We start from the raw sequence: 20761 nt of genomic DNA, 5'->3' as shown, positions 1-20761 counted from the left end.
AATCACAGCTGTGTGTTCACGCAAATAATCACAGAGCTCATCATGTTGATCAAATCTATGACCAAAATGCATTAAAAGACAAGACATATAAAGGCTAACTGATTAGCATGCTAAATGCTTTAATATAAAATATATTTATGTATAAGACACATTAAAAGTGTACTTATTTACACTCACATTAGCTCATTTGTGAAAGTTCCCTCATAAAAATGTTATACATTTGGCCTTGATAAACACTGTTCTTCTGGAAGGTTCATCCACTTAATGTGAAAGTAGGAAGTGTGTGTGTTTGCTCTTGTATATATGAGCATTCACTCATATGACTGAATAAATAAAACCCATGTTAGCAGAAGTACAGAAGGAAATGGTGAATAAGGAGTTAAGTTTTTATTAAATGGCATGTTTGAACATGTTACAGAATAGACACCAGCGCGCGCACACACACACACACACACACATACACATATACAGACACACACACTCACTCACCACAGGTCAGAGGTCATGCTGACACAATGATGACATTTATATATTTATATTATTTCAGATTGAATTATACAAAGAAGACATAAATGTTAAATATCATATATTCATATACAGGGGATGCTACATAGTTTACAAATATATTGCTAAGTTCTAAAGGAGAATGGTCATCACTCATTCATAATAAAATAATTTACTGTCTGGATCAATAAATTACGTACTGATTATTTATAAATGGCCATAAATAAAATAAAAGTCTTTAAAAATCAGATGCAGAAATGTTTCATCTAGAAAAAATAAAGTGAGAGCTGAGTGTAAAAATGTCTGAGGTATGAGAGCAGAGATTAGTTTAAACATGCATCAAGTTTTCAGCAGAGTCACCTGAATCATCTGAGCACAAGAAGTTTCAGAAATACACAATATCAATAAGTAGCTTTACAGGAAGAGGAAAGTAAATATCACATGTATGTTCTCTGCGACAGAGGGAAAGCATAGAGAGCATTTATAAGGTGATTCATCAAACCCTGTTTACTCTTCATCATCAGGCTGCATGTGACATAAACAAACAAAGAGAAGAAGAAGAAAGAGGAACACAGAAGAACAAAGTGGTTAGAAGAAGGAACAAGAAAAGTTCAGCTCAGCTAAAGAATGGCTACGAATGCATGCTAACAACAAAGGATTCTGCCATGAAAACATTTCATTAACTTTATCAGTACTTTATACAACAGGGCCTGTTAGAATACATGAGCCACAGCGGCTAATGTTAGCATCAGTTTAAAACTGCATTATGTCGTTATGTCAGCTAGTGCTCTGGTGCTGATGTTCTAATGGGCCAGATCAAGTGGTGACACAAGGAACACATTTCATGTTCATTAAGATCTGTGTTTAAACTAAAGAACTTCTCTCCATTTTTAATACATGTATGAATACATCTCAGTAACTACTTTCACATGACCCATATTCCAATTTGCAGAAATAAAATTCTGGGGTAAAAATACTTAAATTACTGCAGCGTGACATGGCAACTCAAAATGAACAAAAGTTATTTCACTTTACGCAAATGTACAAAACATGCTGTTCTCATTGGAAACTGATACTAAATGAAACATAGGGCTTTAGCTATGATGTTAAACTACAATTGTGATCAATACTGGATGAAAATGTTTAAATGATAAGTTTTAATGAACACAAATATGTTGTGACATGGGGACAGCAGTTTGTCACTTTGTTCAGTAGTCATAATAAAAGACTGACTGGAATTAAAACACTACAAATATGCTAATAAATGTTTATTTAACATACATATTACAACTGAAGTGATATATACAGCTAATAGCAGAGCAGATTTGAACAATAATTGGATCGTACATACCCTTTCTATATTCTTGTATTGCTGAATAATTAGTTCCTACAGATTCACAGACTTAAAATATCACTTTTACAAGCAACAAAAAAAATACTATTATATTATATATATTATATTATTATATTATATTATTGCATATTTTACTTGTGTTTGGGAGGTTTTATTGCTATCAGAACTCAGGAACTTGTAGGAACAAAACAAGGAGCTATGTATTTGAAATACCTTTAATTTATAAGTCATGAAAACTTCACTGCAAGGTAACTGGAACTCAAAGCTACTGAGACTAAGAATTTAGGAAAGTAAGTGGCAAGGCGACCTTTGGGAATATCAACATTTTCCTTCAGACATATCATGATGGAGGAAAACCCCATATTAGTAAAATTACAGTCTATGTATGTATTATATTAACAGATCCACTGACAAAGTAATGCCCATGGCCGCCACAATTTCTGAAAACATTTCAACTGTTGAGCTCTGAATGTTCTGAAAACTTCAAACCATGAGATGTACAGATTATTACTGTGAACACTGTAAACTTGACCCCATTTGGAGGCACCATTACAGAATGCAAAGATCTGTTTACAGGAGAGAGGCAGCAGGATCAGAGTGACATAAGTGAAGTCATCAGAGGTCATGGCTAAAGGGAGAGATTCCAGTCTTTAGGTGTAAACACATCACAGGCTTTGGGTCTGCTCTGTTAGAATGTAGTCCAATGGGAGAAGTGCCTCAGTGCTTAGTAATTCTTATTTTTTGAAGACTTGGTTCCATATGAATCAGATGGTTCCTGTGGCGATCTAACCTCTTATCCATAGACTAGAAAATCATGACAAAACCTGATCGGAGCTGAAATTTACAAAATAATAATGACACACGTCTTATGTCTATTTTTTTAGTCGTATAATTCAAACCAAAGTTAAAAGCAGCCAAAACTCCTAAGCACATTACTATTCTCTATGCCACGGCTGAGATATGTGCTTTGTTGATGCACCAAACTGTTGAATATTATTAGGAGAATGTTGGTTGTTGCTGAAGAACAGACAGCGCTGGCTCATGGCGTTGAATGTGATCAAAATTTAAGCAAATTATTCGCAGGTTAGCCATTGCATTTTTCATCAATAGAGTAATGGCTGAAACGGTAAGCTTCCCTTTTTTGTGAAATCAAAGAAGCAAAGTAAACACACCTGGAAAAGGTCGTAACCCTTGGATTCTGTCAGGTCATACGGTCTGATGATGCCGTCCTCCCTGATCAGACGCACTGGGCGGAGTTTGGTCACTTCCTCTGTGGACTCTGCCGCTCTGTGATCAACAACATTCACACACAAACAATTACAGACCAACAGAAACACACACACACACAGTTAGTTTGTGATTGTAGAAAGTTTAAACATGAAAATGTAACTCCAATTACTATTAAAATTCTTCTCTGTAAGTTAATTTAACGTGTTTTTTGTTTTCCAGGTTAGAAGTACCATGATGCCGACCATGCAGAGAAGCAAACAGAAAAGGAGAAAACAGTTTACAGAGCAGACGCTGCCTCAGAAGATCAAACTGAACATTCAGATTCTGTTCAATCATTGCACACGATGCGGTTTGATGGAGCCGTATTCATATCTCACCTTTCATGACCTCTACAGTGACAGCATGAAACATAACCAGTGTCAGATCATCAGAACGCACTGATGGGTGACATGACTGAATGGGGGGCTGAGGGGGCTGTGGACGGGGGGGGTAACACTGAGGCAGCTGGGTCAGAAGCAGGTTGTTATGGTGACGCGTCGCTGCGATTTAATTGTGTTTTAAAGCCGTTGATTCTATGATAACATGTAGAAGGTCCTGAGTGGAGTTTAACTGGATTCTAAATGAATGATGTCCGATGGAAATATTTTTAACCAAAGTCTGATGTTGAGTTGAACAGTTTGGTACAAATACCAAGTATAAACAGAGATATTTGAAACCAGGGCATATTCTTCAAACAGCTGCGATTTAGTATTTACTCTGAAGCTTCATGTTTACAAGAGCAGACTGTGGAAATGTTCAAGTTAGTCATTTCACATGCACATAAAGCAAAGTCAGTGTGTAACAACTCATGTAAAGGCAGTGTCATTTAGTTCTTAATAAATTCATTTAATTAAATTAATCACAAGCCAAAAGAACAAAACAGAGAATTATCTGTTAAAAAGGGCCTGTTCTAAGTGATCTAACTCCACTTCATGTACATTTATTCTAAAGTTATTTAACCCAAATCTTTTCAAATAAATTTCCTTCCTGTTCCCTGGTCACACGATGCGTTGCAATCGAAATAAATGGCATCAACCACAATAATTCCACCTCAGTCTGTATCCATTTGTTAACTTTCTGGTCAAACCTCTTGGCCAATCAGCTATCGAGTTTCATGCACATCCATGTTTATTAGTGCTTTAACTGCATACACTTGCACTACTACAACCAAACAAACAAACTCTGTGACTCCAGTGTGTTTCGACGCAGTCAGTTAAACTCAGCCCAGCTGGACCATGTGCTCATACAGTCAGCCAATCCCTGAGGAGAGAACAGGGGGGAGCGACACGTGGGGAAAAGAACAAGCTACATGCAGGTTTTGTTGATGACACCGGATCTGGATTCTGACGGTTGTTGTATGATAGATTAATTTATGACATGTATGTAAAAGCTAAACACTCAAACACAATCAGAACAATGTCTGATCCATGTCCTCCCGCAAACAGATTTTTCCCTCATGATCGTTTTTAAGTTCTTCCTGTAAAGTTGCACCGGTGACAACACTATATCATATCTTTAAAAAAAAGCGCTCAGAGTGTCTGGACAAAAAGGTGAAGCACTGTGAAAAAAAGACTCTGTATTACAACAAACATACAAAAAAACAAACCCATCATACGTTTACAGACGGGTCCACATTCTTTGAATTAATAATGCAGTGGGAACTGACAGACCAACAGTCCAACCTTTGTATATGGAAGTAACATTTTCCATTTTCCATCACTTCACATTTTTTGATGGTTAGGTCCATAAGTCACTGTTATCAGACTGAAACCACTGGACATGTGGACAGAACGAGCTGGAATTCTAATTTTTGATATACTGAGCCGCAGACTGTACCTAAGGTTGTTGGTCATAGTTAAAAATGTCGAGCAGTGGTATCTCCGTTTGTACAGAGTCTGATGTCTGTTTGGGATTTACTGAACTCATTAACACATTCATAACCACAGTTAGAGTGTGTCTCAGCTTCAAAGAAAACCAAAACCCTCCATTGCAGAAACGATCCAACAAACGACTCCCTTTAGTTTGACTCACATCTACAGACACGCGAGCCTCTCCTCAGGGCATAGCTGAACAAATCACAATGCTGCAGCAAGCCAAAGGGGCGGGGCTCGGAAAAGGGTGGGGCTAGTAAGAATGATGGACGATGTGACGAGCATGAATCAGTCCTGTCTGGATGACTTGATCATGAACTTTTCAGTTGGGACAAAATGCAGCAACTTACCGTCCGTCTGCTGCGGAACAACACAGACATGCAAAAACAGCTGCGCCGTCAAGCTGTGCTCCTTCATTTCTCTGCCCTCAGCTGTTGGATGGAAACCAGTTTTTACAAAAGTCTGTCTGTGCTGACAGATTAATGGGACGCCTCCATCAGATGATGTGCAGATATTAAAAGGTTATGATGTTTTTTTTCTGACAACAGTGGATATGAAGGAACTGAGCTTGAACATGTTTATTATCAAATACTCACACACCACAAAGACAAGAACAAAATCCCAGGCCACAACACAAGACAAAAAACAAAAGCAGAAAATTAGAAACAGAGGAGACAACACGTTATGAAGCACACCGACGACAAAGGTAAGACTTCGTAAAGCAAAAAATTTAAAGAAGCTACGATTAAACAAATAGCACACAGTTTGAGAACACCAACATCTTCTCAGCGATGACGTTACCTCTGGATGCCCTGAAACGTGCTGCTCGCCATGTCCACGATGCCGCCAGTGGGCCGGGCCACCACACCCACCAGACCTTTACCGATGCCTTTAAAGAAGCCAGCGGCACCCTCCTTCTTTGCCCCTGCAGATAAACAGGTAATAGTTAGGTGTTGTCATAACCGATCCACTGAGACACGGACTGGTCTGTAACGAACAGCAGTTCCTTGCACGGCCACTAGAGGCTGAAAGGTAAACTATAGACAGCAGGTGAAACTCTAGTCCAGGGGTGTCAAACTCAGATCCTCGAGGGCCGGTATCCTGCATGTTTTAGATGTTTCCCTCTTCCAACACACCTGATTCAAATGATCAGCCTATCCTCCAGCTCTGCAGAAGTCTGATAACGACCGTCAGGTGTGCTGGAAGAGGGAACCATCTAAAACATGCAGGATACCGGCCCTCGAGGATCTGAGTTTGACACCCCTGCTCTAGTCCAAATGCACAGAGGCCTGCATCTACATGTCCAGTATCTCACATGACGTCAAAGTAGGGATGTAACGATTACCGGTATAATGATAAACCGTGGTAAAATTGCAGACAGTTAGTATTACCGTTTAAATTCTAATTATCATGATAACCATGTTTGATTACCGCACTTTTAGGGGAAAAAACCCTATGTAAAGATCTGCTTTTATGTCAAATATTTGAGTATAGTTTTAATTGATTACAATTTTAATAATATTTGGAACCAATATTCACTTTTAAAGTCTTTGAAAAGGTTCGTTAAGCATCTGTGTGTTATTTATGCAATAAATTATATACATTTTCAAATTGGATTTTATATATTTTTTGTGTTTTCTGTCCTTTTCTGTTTTTATAGTAGGTTAAAGTGAAAAAAATAATAGGCAGATGATATAGATGAAGTTGTGCTGAAAAAAAAAAGATACCAAACATGGGTATAGTAAACATTTGTTTATATAGTATATAAAGGCAAAATCAAAAGTACTGAAAAACAGCCAAAATAGGCTCACATCACTAAGGGTTAATATTTGAATGTTTCTGCAACAGAAAGTGCATTGTGCCAATTATTTATTTTTATTTATTTTTTCAAAATACAACTTGGTTAAATTATTTCAGTGTGTATTAGTACTTTTTGAACATTTTGAGCACAATTTCAACAACACCGCGATAATAATGAAAACCGTGATAATTTTGGTCACAATAACCGTGATATGAAATTTTCATATCGTTACATCCCTATGTCAAAGTAACATGGAACTCCAAATATCCAAGTTCAAAACAGCCCACAAACCAATGGGAGCCATTATATGGTTATATCTAGAGATGCATTAACTGTAGTTTCCTGCTGATTCAGTGATCTAATCTGACCCACCAATTCTGACATTTTTAGAACAATACCTGACAATACAGAGAAATGTTTATGATCAAAATAAACCATAGACTATTAATAACTGCCACTCTTAGTATTAAATAACTGTGACCTGTTATTAAGTAAAAGGACATTCTCTATATTTTCATCCTAACACACCTCTAAATAAAGTTGCAGGTTACTGAACAGTACATGTTTCCAGCTGAGAATCACGAGTAGTTTCTTCCAGACTATTACCTCTGCCAAGGAGGTGTGATACTTCTGAGAGGATTCCAGCAGAAACACTGCACCCATTTTTGTCAAAGATGATGGAATGTTACGATGTGGGTCAAGAGTGAACTCAATATTTTTTGCAGAAGATTCATAGTTGATGAATATTACCAAAAGCTCATCCATCCAGATGTGTTTAGCCATCTGTAAATACTACTGCAGAGATGTGTGATGTTCATTTAACATGTTACTGTGTGTGTGCAGCTGTGGCATTACTTGCCCCTGTCACTGGTAAATATGACCAGTGTGGAACAGTGAACGGTCTGGGGTTGTAAAAGGCTGAACTCAGCTTTTCAACTCTGGTCAATGTCTGATGAATCAGATGCATCTAACTGCATTTCTTTCAGCAGCAGCAAAACACATTGAACAAATGCATGTTCAGGTGACCTAACTGAACACCTTTACTGCTGACAGACAAAATAGCATTGTATCATTCTAATGATTCATTTTAGAAAGCAGAGATCACACAAAAGTCTGCTCTGGTTTTTTGTTTTACTGATGTGAATGCGGCAGTTGTTGGTGATTAATGAACAAATTAAAAGGTAATGACGGGGTCACCTACCCTCCACAGGCTTGGTGACGATGCCTGTAACTCCACCCACAACACCCTGTAGAACACAAACATTCATTGATTCATCATCTCCATCATTATCAGAAGCTGCACAGATAAATATTAACTGAAACTCTGCTCCCTACCTTCAGCAGTCCTTTTCCACCTTTAGCTAAACTCTCTCCAAAGTCTTTGGGCGGTCGGTTCATCTCCTCTCGTCGTTTTTGTTGGTATTCTTTGTCCATAGTGATGGCTGCCAGACCTTTACCCACTGAGCCTGTGATCCTGGACACCATACCTGCAGCGCCACCTATAGGACAGATGAAGGAGGAGGAGACAGTTGGTTGATAATTATCATCTCCTGAATCAAATTATCCCCCCGCCCCACGAAGGGGAAGCAAGGGGTAATGTTTTTGGTTCGGTTTCTTTGTTTGTTAACACTCCAGCAGCAAAACTATTGGTTGAATTCACACCAAACTGGGTTTATAGATTGCCAGTGACCCAGAATAGACGTCATTTCATTTTGGAACAAATAGGTCAAAGTTAAAATTTTTGATTATTTTTTTAATTCTTTTTTTTTTCCATTTACTTATAATGCACAAAATTTCAAAAGTCTATAAAACATCAATTTTGTTTCAATTTACTCCAAACTTGGGATATATATATATAGAGGCAGTTGATATGCTGACATCATCACACGCATAGACATGATGACATCAGCTGGATCGATTCCAAAATAAGATAGAATATGTGCGAGGGGGCGGGGTTTCTTATGTCTGGCACCACTTGCTTCATCAGTATTTTGTGCTCAAGTATTTCACTGATTTATTATATTCATAAAAGACAAAACTTTCTGTCTGTAAACTAGATCAAACAGATCCAGTTCATGTTGGTCTGTTCAGGTCTCTCACCGACAGTGTGGCCCAGCAGGCTGCGGACTCCAATCACAAAACCTTCAGCAAACTCCTCTGGACCTTGAACTGCTCCCTGAAAAACACACAACATATGTCCACAACTGAACCAGGACCAGATCACAAGACCAGAAGCTGGATTTGGATTTGGACCGGACAACAATAAAATCCAACATTCTCCTTCTGTTGATTAATGTCCACAAACAGTACTTGACCAAGTGTTGGTCTCCAGCACCTCCTTAATAAGTTCTGATTATATTGTGGACGGATTTTAAATACAATGCTGATAATATTATTAAGATTATAAACACTCAAAAGTTTCCAATATTAAGTTGTTGGTGATGATAGTGATATTTACAGGCAATGATGAATGTTGTATGTACAAACATTCTTTGATGCAGGTCCAGAGCATGTGCAGATGGTGTGAAGGTGCCTCTGCTCAGGGCTTCTTCTAAACTCTTCCATACTGTACATTTGTGTTATTTCAATGTAACTTCATTTAAAATGAGGTTCTGAGATTATTACTGAATAGACCTGATGGTGTAATGAGAGTGAAAATGAGTCAGTTCTTTTTAAGCAGTTTTCAGAAATGTAATGTATAGATTTATTTGCCAGGTTAATGCCTCTAAAAATGAACGCATCATGTATTTGACAAACATGAGGTGCAGTTGTACACACAGCTAACACCACTGTGGAGACATTCTTTTTTTGTAGAGGGTAGGTGACCCCATCATTACCTTTTAATTTGTTTTTTATTAAGTAATTCTGGTTTTTATTATTATTATTATTATTATTATTATTATTATTATTATTATTATTATTATTAAAAGGTATTTTTAGTTGCTTTTGCTTTCTTGCATGTATTGTCTTAATGCCTGTTTTTATCTGGACCCTGAGTCTGTAATAAGCGTTATGATTTACTATGATTACACTGGTCAACAACAAATATATTGTTTCAGTTTTTTGAGCTGATTTAGGATCATTTTGGTGTGCTGAATCCAAAAATCACATTAATTTTGCTCAATCAGGTCAACTTTCTGAACTATGCTACATATTGGCTTTTTAACATTTTTGCTTACATTTATGGGCATGTTCACATCATATGATACAAAATTCTTTCATATTTCTTGCAATAAACGAGTTCTGAAGATTTTACTTTTGCCAATTTATGATTAATGTTTTTTTTAATATTACAGGTGAATGAAATGGCTTTGACTAGAAGATCTTGCAAAAATAAGCCTGACGTATTCTGCTCCATCTGCGGTGAATACACCATTGTACCTAACAGGAATCCAGTTAGAAAATGATTTTTTTTCTCTTAAAACCTATTTTGGGTGAGAACTATATAAAAAATCAACTGATAAAGTCACAAAAATGTAATCAATTTTGTGAGAAGATCAAATTTTTCAAAATCAAATTAGCAAAAAACCTGACCTGATTGAGAAAAACAGATGTCATTTTTGGATTTAGCGGTGCAAAATGGTCCTAATTCAGTTGAAAAAACCTAGACAACTTGCAAAAAACATTTTTTTGTAACCCAGTGTTATTGATTGAGTCTGTATAATAACAAGTAACAGTGATAGATTGAGCTGTGACTAAGCTTTTCCTCACTGTTTAATATCCAACCCATCTCCTTTTAAGTTTCTAGCTGACAAGAAGATGACATCCCCTCTAAACATTCTGTTATATTAAAAAACAGACAGGTCTTTCATGTGGCTGCTCACATTGGATTAGATAGTGGTCCAAGGTTGGATTAATAATCTCATTTATATTGTTTACATATAATTACTAAACAAGATGATTTCTGCTGCATTTAGTCAAAATATTGAAATTAATTTTAAGCGATAATACCTGGAATGGCTCATAGAAAAATGCCTCGACCCCCTCAGACAGACCCCGGATCAGTCCAAATGGATTTCCCAGAACATCCAGACCCAGAACCAGGACATACATCTGCTTCAGAAACTGCAGACAAAACATGGAGCACATTCTTTCGTCAGATCCACGTCACATACCGCCCCTCTGTACCGTTGCCCTGACAACACTGGGCTGAGACCTCACCTGTTCGCTGTAGTGACGGACCACCGCCCACATCAGCTTCTCTCTACGGTAAAACTGGTACTTCACTTCAAAGAAGGCGAGTCTGAGAGCGACAACAGCAAACATCATATTATAGTAACTGACCCTGAAACAGCCAAGTGAGAACTTCAAACAGGAGGATGTAACGCACTTAAAAATGAGGTCGTCAACATCGGTCAGAGTCGCTCCGATGCTTTTCAGTAACAGATTCAGTGACTGGACGGCTGCTGTTTCCTGAGCCGCGTCCTCACCACTGGAGCCCAGAGACAGACTGAGATGGAGCTGGAAGTAAAAACAACACACACACTGGGGGTTTAACCTCTTGATTTTCCTCAATAACATCTTCTTCAGTTATATGACCAATAGGGTGGTCCAACAATCCTGGTAAAAAATACAGTTTCAGATAACCTCAGTTAGAACCCTGCATTAGGTTTTGGCATTCTAAAGATGATTTAGGAAAAAGTTTGGAAGAAAAAGGAGATGTTTTAGAGGTTGCACAAGTTGCTGGAAGTTTCCTGGAAATTGACTAATTGTTCATTTTCAGCATAGCCGAGCTGAGCTGTAAGAGAAGAGCAGAACTATCAGAACCAAGGTTTGAGTGATTCAGATAGAAATACATGGATGAAGTAACTCCGCCCACATCTGTGGTACTGGAGTGTAGAACTGGTTGTGGTCCATTCTGTGACTCCAGTGTGACACCAGAGCAGAAGCAGCTGATGGTCGACAACATGATGTTAAATGCAGGTTCTTTGGTTCCTCTAAAGCGTTGGGATGTCCTTAATCCATCAGATTGTGAAGGGAAGCAGATCAGGGCTTTTGTCCCCACCAGCACCATGCGTTTGTTTGAAACTTTGGATCTGCCACAAACATTCTGAACAGTTCCTCCAGTAGACTGGGCTGATGATGCAGACTTTCAGAAGGAGGAGAACACTGGGCATTCCACTAAAGTTGTCACTGATGTCACCGACAGAGGGGCGGAGCTTATTCCAGACTTCAACTGTAGCCGAACAACAAATGCAGATCACAAACAGTACTGGCAACAAGTTGTCAAAGAACACAGGAACATTTTTGGTCATTTCAATAAACCAACAGTGGTTGCTGGACTTTCTAAGTAACATTTTTATGCAAGTTGCAGTTTGATTTTGAGAATAAAATTACAAATTCCTCTAATCTGCCTTATTCATTTGGCTAGTTCTGTTATAGTATATAGAGCAATCTGCACCTGTCTGTGCAACCTCTAAATATTAATTAATTTGCATAAAACTTGGACCGAAGTAATTTGGCCAGATATGGAACCAAATGCAGGGTTCGAATCCAGAGAATCTTAAAAACAATTTTTTGGACCACCCTAATGACCAAGGAACAACAACCATGTCTGAAAGTAAAGCCAGTACAGAAGTAGTGTTTTACTGTGTAATACCACTGACGGTCACTAGATTGTGGCTTCAGAAAATCTGGCTTCAACTGAAACCTGATGTTTTTCTTTTTTTTTTTTTTTTTGGGGGGGGGGGTCACGCTGAAACAAAAAGCTTTTAAATACTTTTCCTTGAGGGTTAATGACAGATGGAAACGAGGATTAATAAGAGCCGAAAGAATCTGGTTGCCCTAGACAGATGTTACACAGGTTGGCTGTGGTGAAACTAGAATATCCTGAAGCTGGACTACAATAAACGCATCTTCAAGTACTTCCTCTGGTTTTCTTAGTGTGCTGTTTAATGTAGGATATAAACATTGAGAATGCGATAAAAATGTCACTTCATTACCAAGGTTGGAACAGAAAAAGGTCTAAATAAAGGGGAAAAGTACATTAATAGTCTCTCACACATTGACCTGTTGGTATATGTTTGTCAATGTGGATCCTGAATCAGTATGATTATGTCCAAAAGTACATCTATGCAAGATAAACATAAAGCTATTAATTATGTCTGTCAATCTACTAACCTACATGGGGTCATTCTTTACTTTACTTTTATACTACCATTTTAATCCATTATTATACTTTCTCCAGCCTGATTGGGCTAAATGTCTTTTCCTGCAGAAATTCCGGTTCACAGTTCACTGTTTGCAATTTTTTATTTTATTTATTTTGTCTAACTTTATTTAACTAGGAAAAAGATCCTATTGAGATTAAAAGCCTCTTTTTCAAGGGAGTCCTGGCCAAGAGACAGCATGAAACACAACACATAGTTACAACATACAGTTACCCCATACAGTTACAACAAACAATAATATACAGGACAAGTCAACCTATGAAAAACACGTGCAAGTCATTGAGTTGTTCTCCAGCACTTTGAGTTTGGATTTAAAAGCATTCAGGGAGATCAGTTCAGATAGTTTCCAGTCTTTTAGCAACATATTCCATGTGGACGGAGCAGAGTACATAAATGCCCTTTTACCAGCTCTGTGCGGGCGAAAGGCACAAAGAGGAACAAATGCTCATTTGATCGCCGACAATAAGAATGAACACTTCTTGTTATTAAATTACAGATATAGGAAGGCAGTAACCCAAGTAAGGCCTTGTAAATGAAGGTGCACCAGTGTCCCAGCCTCCTAGTGGACAGGGCAGGCCAGCCCACTCTGGAATACAACTGACAACGATGTGTCATGGTTTTAGAATTAGTAATAAACCTCACAGAAGCATGATAGACTGTGTCAGTCATTTGAAGATACTTGGACGATGCGTTCATATAAACTATTTAGTTAATTTAGTTTTTTTGAGGAATGTGTGACTGAAGGAAAATTAATCACTGATGTAACTACAGGCTGTGACTATCACAGCGATAGTGGTGGCTACAATACAACAGAAATGGAGACAAATTTCACACTCAAGGGGTGACATCATGGTGGCTGCATCCACGTTTTTACACAGTCTATGATTGTCCTTCATAAAACTAAAACAGATAAAGGTCCAAATATATAGGACTGAACATAAATTAATTATTAGGATAATTGTGGGTGTGTGCTTTCACCTTGATGGGGGAAATGTGGAAATGTTCAAAGAAACTCAGTCCTGATGTGTCGGTCAGCGATGCCTCCATGAGCTCCGCCTGCAGCATCTGCACATCTCTGTCAATCAGCCGGGACTGAAACACACAGTAGGTTTAATCATAACCAGCATAAACTAATCTGAATGTAAATCCCTATGGTAATCACTCTACATTTACACAGAACAGGGAGTTGAACCATCAACCTGCTGCCTTGTAATAGGGTCAAGTCAAGCCTGTTGACTTTGAATCAAAAAATTAGAACTGAGATAATGATTTCAAACTTTTTGCAGTTCAATAGTATAACATCTTAAGTTTCTAAATCCATTAAAATTTTTTGCCAATAAAGGATTTTCAAGAAAATTACGGAACTTTTTATACAAACTAAATTCAGTCCCTCGGAAAGTTCTCTAAGAATGAATAATAACATAACTTATCACTGCTATAATTTGAAATCTCAATCATATATTTCTGTTTTCAATATAGTTTTATGACCTTTCACACACCCTTTTATCATTATAAAAATCATTTTGTCTGAAAAATTGGTGTGAATTGGTAAAAGGTATTTACCTTCTGTTTGTCAGCCTGAGGGTCAGCAGCAGGTGTAAACAGAGCCAAGATGGCTGTGAGGAAACCCTGATCGATCTTGACCGCCATCTCCTGAACCAGAGCCATGAAATACCTGAGGGAGAAAGAGACACACAAAGAAATCAGTTGTGTTACAGTCAACAGCACAGATTAGAGCCTAAATCTTCTTCTGCTGATCATCTGACTGATTTTTAATGATACACTCACTTGAACTGCATGACGTTGCTGTGCTGGTTGAACCTGGTGATGATGGAAACATCGATGAATGGCTTCGGCTCTGAGGAAAGAGGAGTTAAGTGTTAAAAATGAACAAATATGTATGTATACTGTACATGTAGATGTTGGTGTGTTTGTAACACCTGAGTCCAAAGCGATGGATTTTGGAGGAGGAACAGGATGGAAGATGATGGGGAAGATTGCACCTGGAAGCTGGTTGTCCACCTATACAACAACACCACACCATAATACAACTGACAGATACTCCGCACACATACTGACAGATACTTACAAATGGTAATTAATTTCCCTTCCATAAATTATTCTGTGTTCATTCAGACTTTAGGGTTAATAGAAGGTTTTGATGTCTGCTGTGCAGGCTTTGACAGCTCATTATGTAGGGAGACAATGCTTCTGTTCAGCAAATTAGACTTTCTGGCAAACAGCTCAACTGTAGTTGGGGGTACAACGTTACACAAAAATTACTGTCAAACTATTTTTCATGCAAATATTTCATCAAGTTTACTATTACCCAGCCCCTAAACATAACTTACCAACTTTTGTATTGCACTGTATGCTTTGTTAGCTACTCCACTAATTATTCACTTCAAAAATCTAAATCTTACCAAGTGTATTTTTCACATTTCTAGTCATACTATCTCATCACACTTAAAATAAGACATAATCACCTAAAGAGTAACTTTTCAGTGAGATATAAGAACTTATTTTTAGACAATAGATCTTGAAAATCTTATTTCAAGAAATCTTACCAAGATAATTTTCACTTGTTCCATGATTTTTTTTTGCTTGAATTAAGCAAAAAAATCTTGAATTATTAAGATTTTGATTTTTGCAGTGTTGGAACATATTCTGTATGTTATCAAAAAGCTGAAGCTACAATTGGGATTTTATTATAAAAACAAGATGTGTGTCTCTTTTAATGTAAAACGGAAATTGGTGGAGTCAACATTTTTAGCTGTATTGGACTATGGAGACATACTTTATATGAATGCACCTGCCCATTCTCTTCCCCTGTTGGACAGTGTTTATCACAGGGCTCTGAGATTCATTACAAACTGTGCTTCTCTTGGGGAGACTTCGTTCTTATTTATGTTCACTATTAACCTGGAATCATGGCAGTTCCAACCTCCATTCAATGAACACTTTGAAACTGTTTGTTCTGAAGATAAGGACTAAATTAAGAAAACAAATCTTTTAGGTTTTCAGCTCCTGATGCCTGGAACAAGCTTCAGTCTGAGCTCCATCTTCAAACACTGATTCCTTTGACTGATTTTAAAGAGAGCGTTAAAACTCTGGAATCAAGACTGTTGGTCTGTAAATGTTTCGATTGACTGTATATGTTTTTTCTATGTTTGCAAATGCTTTTATTATTGTAAAACTGTAATGGTTTGACTGTATCGCTGCCATCTTGACCAGGTCTCCCTTGAAAAAGAGATCCCCCATTTCAATGACACCAACCTAGTTAAATAAAGGTTAAATAAAAAAAATTGCATATTCCATCATAGTACACAAAGTTAACATTACTGTTATAATGTGCAAATCCTTATGCTAATATTTAAAAAGAAGCATTTCACATGGCAGTGTTAGTTAGCAGTGTTGTTAGTATTAAGTGTATGAATTATCATGACAAGTTTCTGTCCTCACATCAGAAACAAGGCTTCAATAAGGGAATCAGCCAATCAGAAAGTGATGACAGTGTCATTTACAGAGTCTATATGTGTGTTTCCATGCATGTGTGCTGACCTGCAACCAGTGTAGCTGTGCCCTCAGACTCCGTTGATGCTGCGACTGTTTGAACTCCACCTGGATCCCTGACAGGAAGTTCCTCCTCACTGGACAGTGGATTGGCTGACGCATCATCATGGTGGTGCTGCCGAGGTTCACCTGGCAAGCAGTGACACCAGAGTAAACTCGATGGACAAATGGCATTAGAAATGTGATATTTAGGGGGATATTTCAGGCAGATCGGGAACTGGAGGAACAGTGGTTTCAGATGAATGATCTCTAACCTCTAGGTTGGTCTCCAGTTTGACCCACCCCCCCTCTGTCTTCCCACTCAGCTGATTCTGGTAGGTTTTCTCCAACAGGTTGATGTTTTTCTGACTGAATGGCTTCCAGCGGTTCTTTGGTTTCATCTCCCAAACTACACCTGAGCTATAAAAAAAACACACACACACATCTGAGTTACAGGCAACAAACCCACTTGAACTACAGACACACACCTAATTAATGCAGTGCGTACCTGGTGATACCGATGTATGCTATCTCCTGCCGACTGCTGTTGTTGACCAGAGACAGGCCCAGATTCTGTAATGAGACTCTGACTTCCTGTTCGAACTGCTCAAGTTCCTCTGCCTGCCGAGCCTTTGTCACCACGCTGACGTCTTCTGTGAACAGCAGCACCCGCTGGCGTCCATCAAGGAAGGACACCCAGTGGACCTGGGACAGGCTGTCGTAGGAGAACTGACCCACCTCATCCTAAAACACAAAGATACTCTCCATCAGGAGGGGTGTCGATGTAGTGGTCCCTACAATTCAATAAGAATCTTAGGAAGGAATTTTGGGAACGTCTACAGGGTGGGGAAGCACAATTTACAATGAACATTTAGTCGTTTTTTCTCAGCAGGCACTACGTCAATTGTTTTGAAACCAAACATATATTGATGTCATAATCATACCTAACACTATTATCCATACCTTTTCAGAAACTTTTGCCCATATGAGTAATCAGGAAAGCAAACGTCAAAGAGTGTGTGATTTGCTGAATGCACTCGTCACACCAAAGGAGATTTCAAAAATAGTTGGAGTGTCCATAAAGACTGTTTATAATGGAAAGAAGAGAATGACTATGAGCAAAACTATTACCAGAAAGTCTGGAAGATACTATTAAAGAAGAATGGGAGAAGTTGTCACCCCAATATTTGAGGAACACTTGCACAAGTTTCAGGAAGCGTGTGAAGGCAGTTATTGAGAAAGGAGGAGGACACATAGAATAAAAACATTTTCTATTATGTAAATTTTCTTGTGGCAAATAAATTCTAATGTAAATTTTGCTTCCCCACCCTGTAGTTTTGATGCGTATCAGAGTGAGGCTGAGTGCTGTCCTCAGTCAGATAAAATTGGCACTGCAGCGTGTATACCTGCAGGGACTGATTTTAGCCACTTGGGGGCAACAGAGTGATAGTCTTTGTAATTTTTCCTACTTTTATTTTTTAATCTTTGGTGAAAAAAATTGCCAATGCACCAAAAATCTTGCAGACTGAGGTTATTTCTATAGACTCTCATGCAGGTTAAACCAAATTTTCCTCATTACTTCAACTAACATTACATCAAATAAGATAAATTAATACCTATACTTTGTTTTTCAATGAATACCTACCATCCCTAATTCCAAGATGTTCTGTCATAATCTACCTTAATCCATTGATACATTTGGTAATCTTGCATTGTGTGGGAATGTTTTACGATAGGAGACAAAATGGGATGAGTTTATCGCATGACATTTTGAAGAATGAATTTTCATGTTCAACTCTGTAAAGACTTTTGATGGATGCAGAAAAACACAAAATCAAAACCTGTTCCAAAACTTATGGAAGGAACTGTCTTAGTCACTATGTAAATTCAAGTAAATGTGATTATCAAATGTTTAACAATTAAAAAAAAAAAAAAAATACACATTATTTGCATAAAGGCCTCAGGTTCAGTATTAGCTCTGCTACTGGGTTTGGTCTCCACTGATCACCAACAGCTTCACAGATAGTGATGACTCTACCGATCACAGATACTCTATTCTAGTCAACTGAGATTCTGATAAGATAAAATCATTGGTTTGTGTGGCTTTATTGCGTCACCTTTAGCAGGTCCAGCTCTCCAGAGTGCTCCATACAGCTCCAGCTGAGCATTCGAACACCAGCTGGATCATCCCACGCAAACCTCTGAGCCTCACCGGGTTTCAGCTGGCGGACCACCGTAGAGCCACTGTGTTCACAACATCGAGAGAAAAAGACACAGGAAGAAATATTTAAAACAAAGCCATGCGGGGAAATTTTTCATGGAGTGAAGAAATTGTTTCACCTAAAAAGAATCAGATAAGAATCATCTGACTTTTATGGGACATGGAAGTCATTACTAGCAACAGAAAGTAATGAAACACCCGTTAAAATATTAAAACTGTATTATCTACACAGTAAACGCAGTGAAGATTCAAGAATGTTTATTGTCATTATCTGTGCACATAATCAAATTCAGACCAGTGGTTGTTGGCTAAGAGTGCAAACTTAAATACTCATGTACATTAAATGAAAACAATATGAACTCAATATGAGCACACTATAAGAGTATTTACGACATGTGCAAAAGAAGGAATATAAAAACAGTACGACAGCAAAAAAATATATGTGCAATATTATGTGCGAATGAATAGCAGCAGTATGAAAGTGCAGCTCAGTGTAAGTCATGGTTTCCAGGTGAAGTGAGTGTGAATCTGTAGGGGGCTGGTTGTCTACTGTAGGTGACGAGGATATGGGGGTGGGGGTGTGTGTGTGGGGGGTGTACCTTCAGGGGAGAGGTGTATGTGTGTGTGTGTAACTGTAAGGAGAGATGGCTTTCACAGCTCTGGGAAAAGGCTTTCATTGTTTTATGTTACTGATGTACATCGCTTATGTACAGAAGATGAACTGTTGTGACCGTGACGATGTACACAAATGGACAGACCTCTGCTTGTAGCTGATGGTGACCCAGGGTGTGTGGTTGATGAGCAGAGCAGGGGCTGCTCCTTCATAGTAATCACTGAAGCTGATGACAGTGGAGTGATCTGAGTTGTTAGTATCCACGATAAGACCACCACACTGAACACAAACAGACACATATAGGTTACACAGGGATATTCACAGCTCTGAACCACAGTTACATGTCTGATACTGTGATATGGTTGGTGAAGCAGACACTGACCACATCGAGTTTCAGTAGAGTGCCACTGTCCTGCTTGTTAAAGAAGAAGGACTTGGAGGCGGATTCAGATCCGACAACACGGACACACAACTGCCCTGATGTGTTCTCTGGCCACAGAGGGACACACTGCAACACAACAACAACAACAACAACAACAATGATACACAAAGTCAATCTGAAACAAAATCCACAGTATAAACAATAAAAAGCAGTTGTTCTCACTTCAGTGGAGGCGATGTAGTGCCACCTAGTGGACGTCTGACTGAGCACTTCTCCCACCTCCAGCTCATAAGAGGATTTATTAACCAGGGTGTAAAACGGACTCATAGTGACGATGCGGGTCAGATTAAAACTGCTCATCTGGATACTGACACCGACCTAAACACACACAAAAACAAAGTGAGCTGTAAGGGTGAACCTGAGGCACATTTAAGGAACTCAAACAGCTTGGCTTTAAAAATATATGATTGAATGTATTGTAATCTCTTAAAATTTCAAGATTTAAGATGTTTTGATGGCGTTTATGATACCAGGTAGTCCATGTTGGTGCCGGGACAGCGAACGCAGCCGTAACTCCCCACCGTGTCCAGAGAGAAACCGTCAGACCAGGAGCTGGTGGAGACACATAACTGCAGCTGCAACACACAGAGAAACACACACACACAACACTTAGACCCAATCAGTAAACACTGTAATCAGCCGTTTAAATAAATGTCCTACCCCTGACCCACACAATAACCAGCCACTACGCAGCAACCATGGTGTTCTGGCTACACTTAAAGGGAGCTGATGTGTCATCTTCTACACAGTCGGTGAAGTCTCCAACAACTAATTTTTACATAACAGCAATGTGTTGATGGAAACACCAAAAATTGAAAAACAGTTCTTATTTTAGAAAAGAACAAACTATTCTTTTGGGAGATATAAGAAGAAAATTTAACTCATATAATTAATCAGCTTTTTGAGCTTTTAGGGAAAGAAAATAAAGGGTAAATTTGCCTTTATCACCACCTTATGAACACTA

The 20761-nt window shown here is 38.4% G+C and overlaps 1 protein-coding gene across 11 annotated transcripts in view; it reads right to left on the bottom strand.

The window, feature by feature from the left end:
* vps13c (vacuolar protein sorting 13 homolog C) overlaps positions 1 to 20761 on the bottom strand; it is an 80124-nt gene that overhangs the window by 11162 nt on the left and 48201 nt on the right. For 6 of the 11 annotated variants that reach the window (XM_030130833.1, XM_030130834.1, XM_030130837.1 and 3 more), the window contains 21 exons: positions 20268 to 20372; positions 19960 to 20115; positions 19738 to 19863; positions 19501 to 19634; positions 18639 to 18765; positions 17030 to 17265; positions 16797 to 16941; positions 16531 to 16671; positions 14910 to 14991; positions 14758 to 14827; positions 14533 to 14644; positions 13948 to 14061; positions 11130 to 11260; positions 10961 to 11042; positions 10751 to 10864; positions 8900 to 8975; positions 8135 to 8298; positions 8001 to 8046; positions 5800 to 5923; positions 3466 to 3477; positions 3031 to 3145 (listed from right to left, as the gene is read on the bottom strand). In XM_030130833.1, coding sequence (XP_029986693.1) covers positions 3031 to 3145; positions 3466 to 3477; positions 5800 to 5923; positions 8001 to 8046; positions 8135 to 8298; positions 8900 to 8975; positions 10751 to 10864; positions 10961 to 11042; positions 11130 to 11260; positions 13948 to 14061; positions 14533 to 14644; positions 14758 to 14827; positions 14910 to 14991; positions 16531 to 16671; positions 16797 to 16941; positions 17030 to 17265; positions 18639 to 18765; positions 19501 to 19634; positions 19738 to 19863; positions 19960 to 20115; positions 20268 to 20372 — 2412 coding nt within the window. Of the gene's footprint in view, positions 1 to 367; positions 1030 to 3030; positions 3146 to 3465; positions 3478 to 5799; positions 5924 to 8000; positions 8047 to 8134; positions 8299 to 8899; positions 8976 to 10750; positions 10865 to 10960; positions 11043 to 11129; positions 11261 to 13947; positions 14062 to 14532; positions 14645 to 14757; positions 14828 to 14909; positions 14992 to 16530; positions 16672 to 16796; positions 16942 to 17029; positions 17266 to 18638; positions 18766 to 19500; positions 19635 to 19737; positions 19864 to 19959; positions 20116 to 20267; positions 20373 to 20761 lie in introns of those variants that run through there. The other 5 variants (XM_030130836.1, XM_030130844.1, XM_030130838.1 and 2 more) reach the window with 3 other exon arrangements.

This window comes from Sphaeramia orbicularis, chromosome 3 (assembly GCF_902148855.1).
Source record: "Sphaeramia orbicularis chromosome 3, fSphaOr1.1, whole genome shotgun sequence".
NCBI classification, from domain to species: Eukaryota; Metazoa; Chordata; class Actinopteri; order Kurtiformes; family Apogonidae; genus Sphaeramia; species Sphaeramia orbicularis.
The sequence above is the reverse complement of the archived record's forward strand: the minus strand, read 5'-3'. Positions and strand labels throughout refer to the sequence as shown.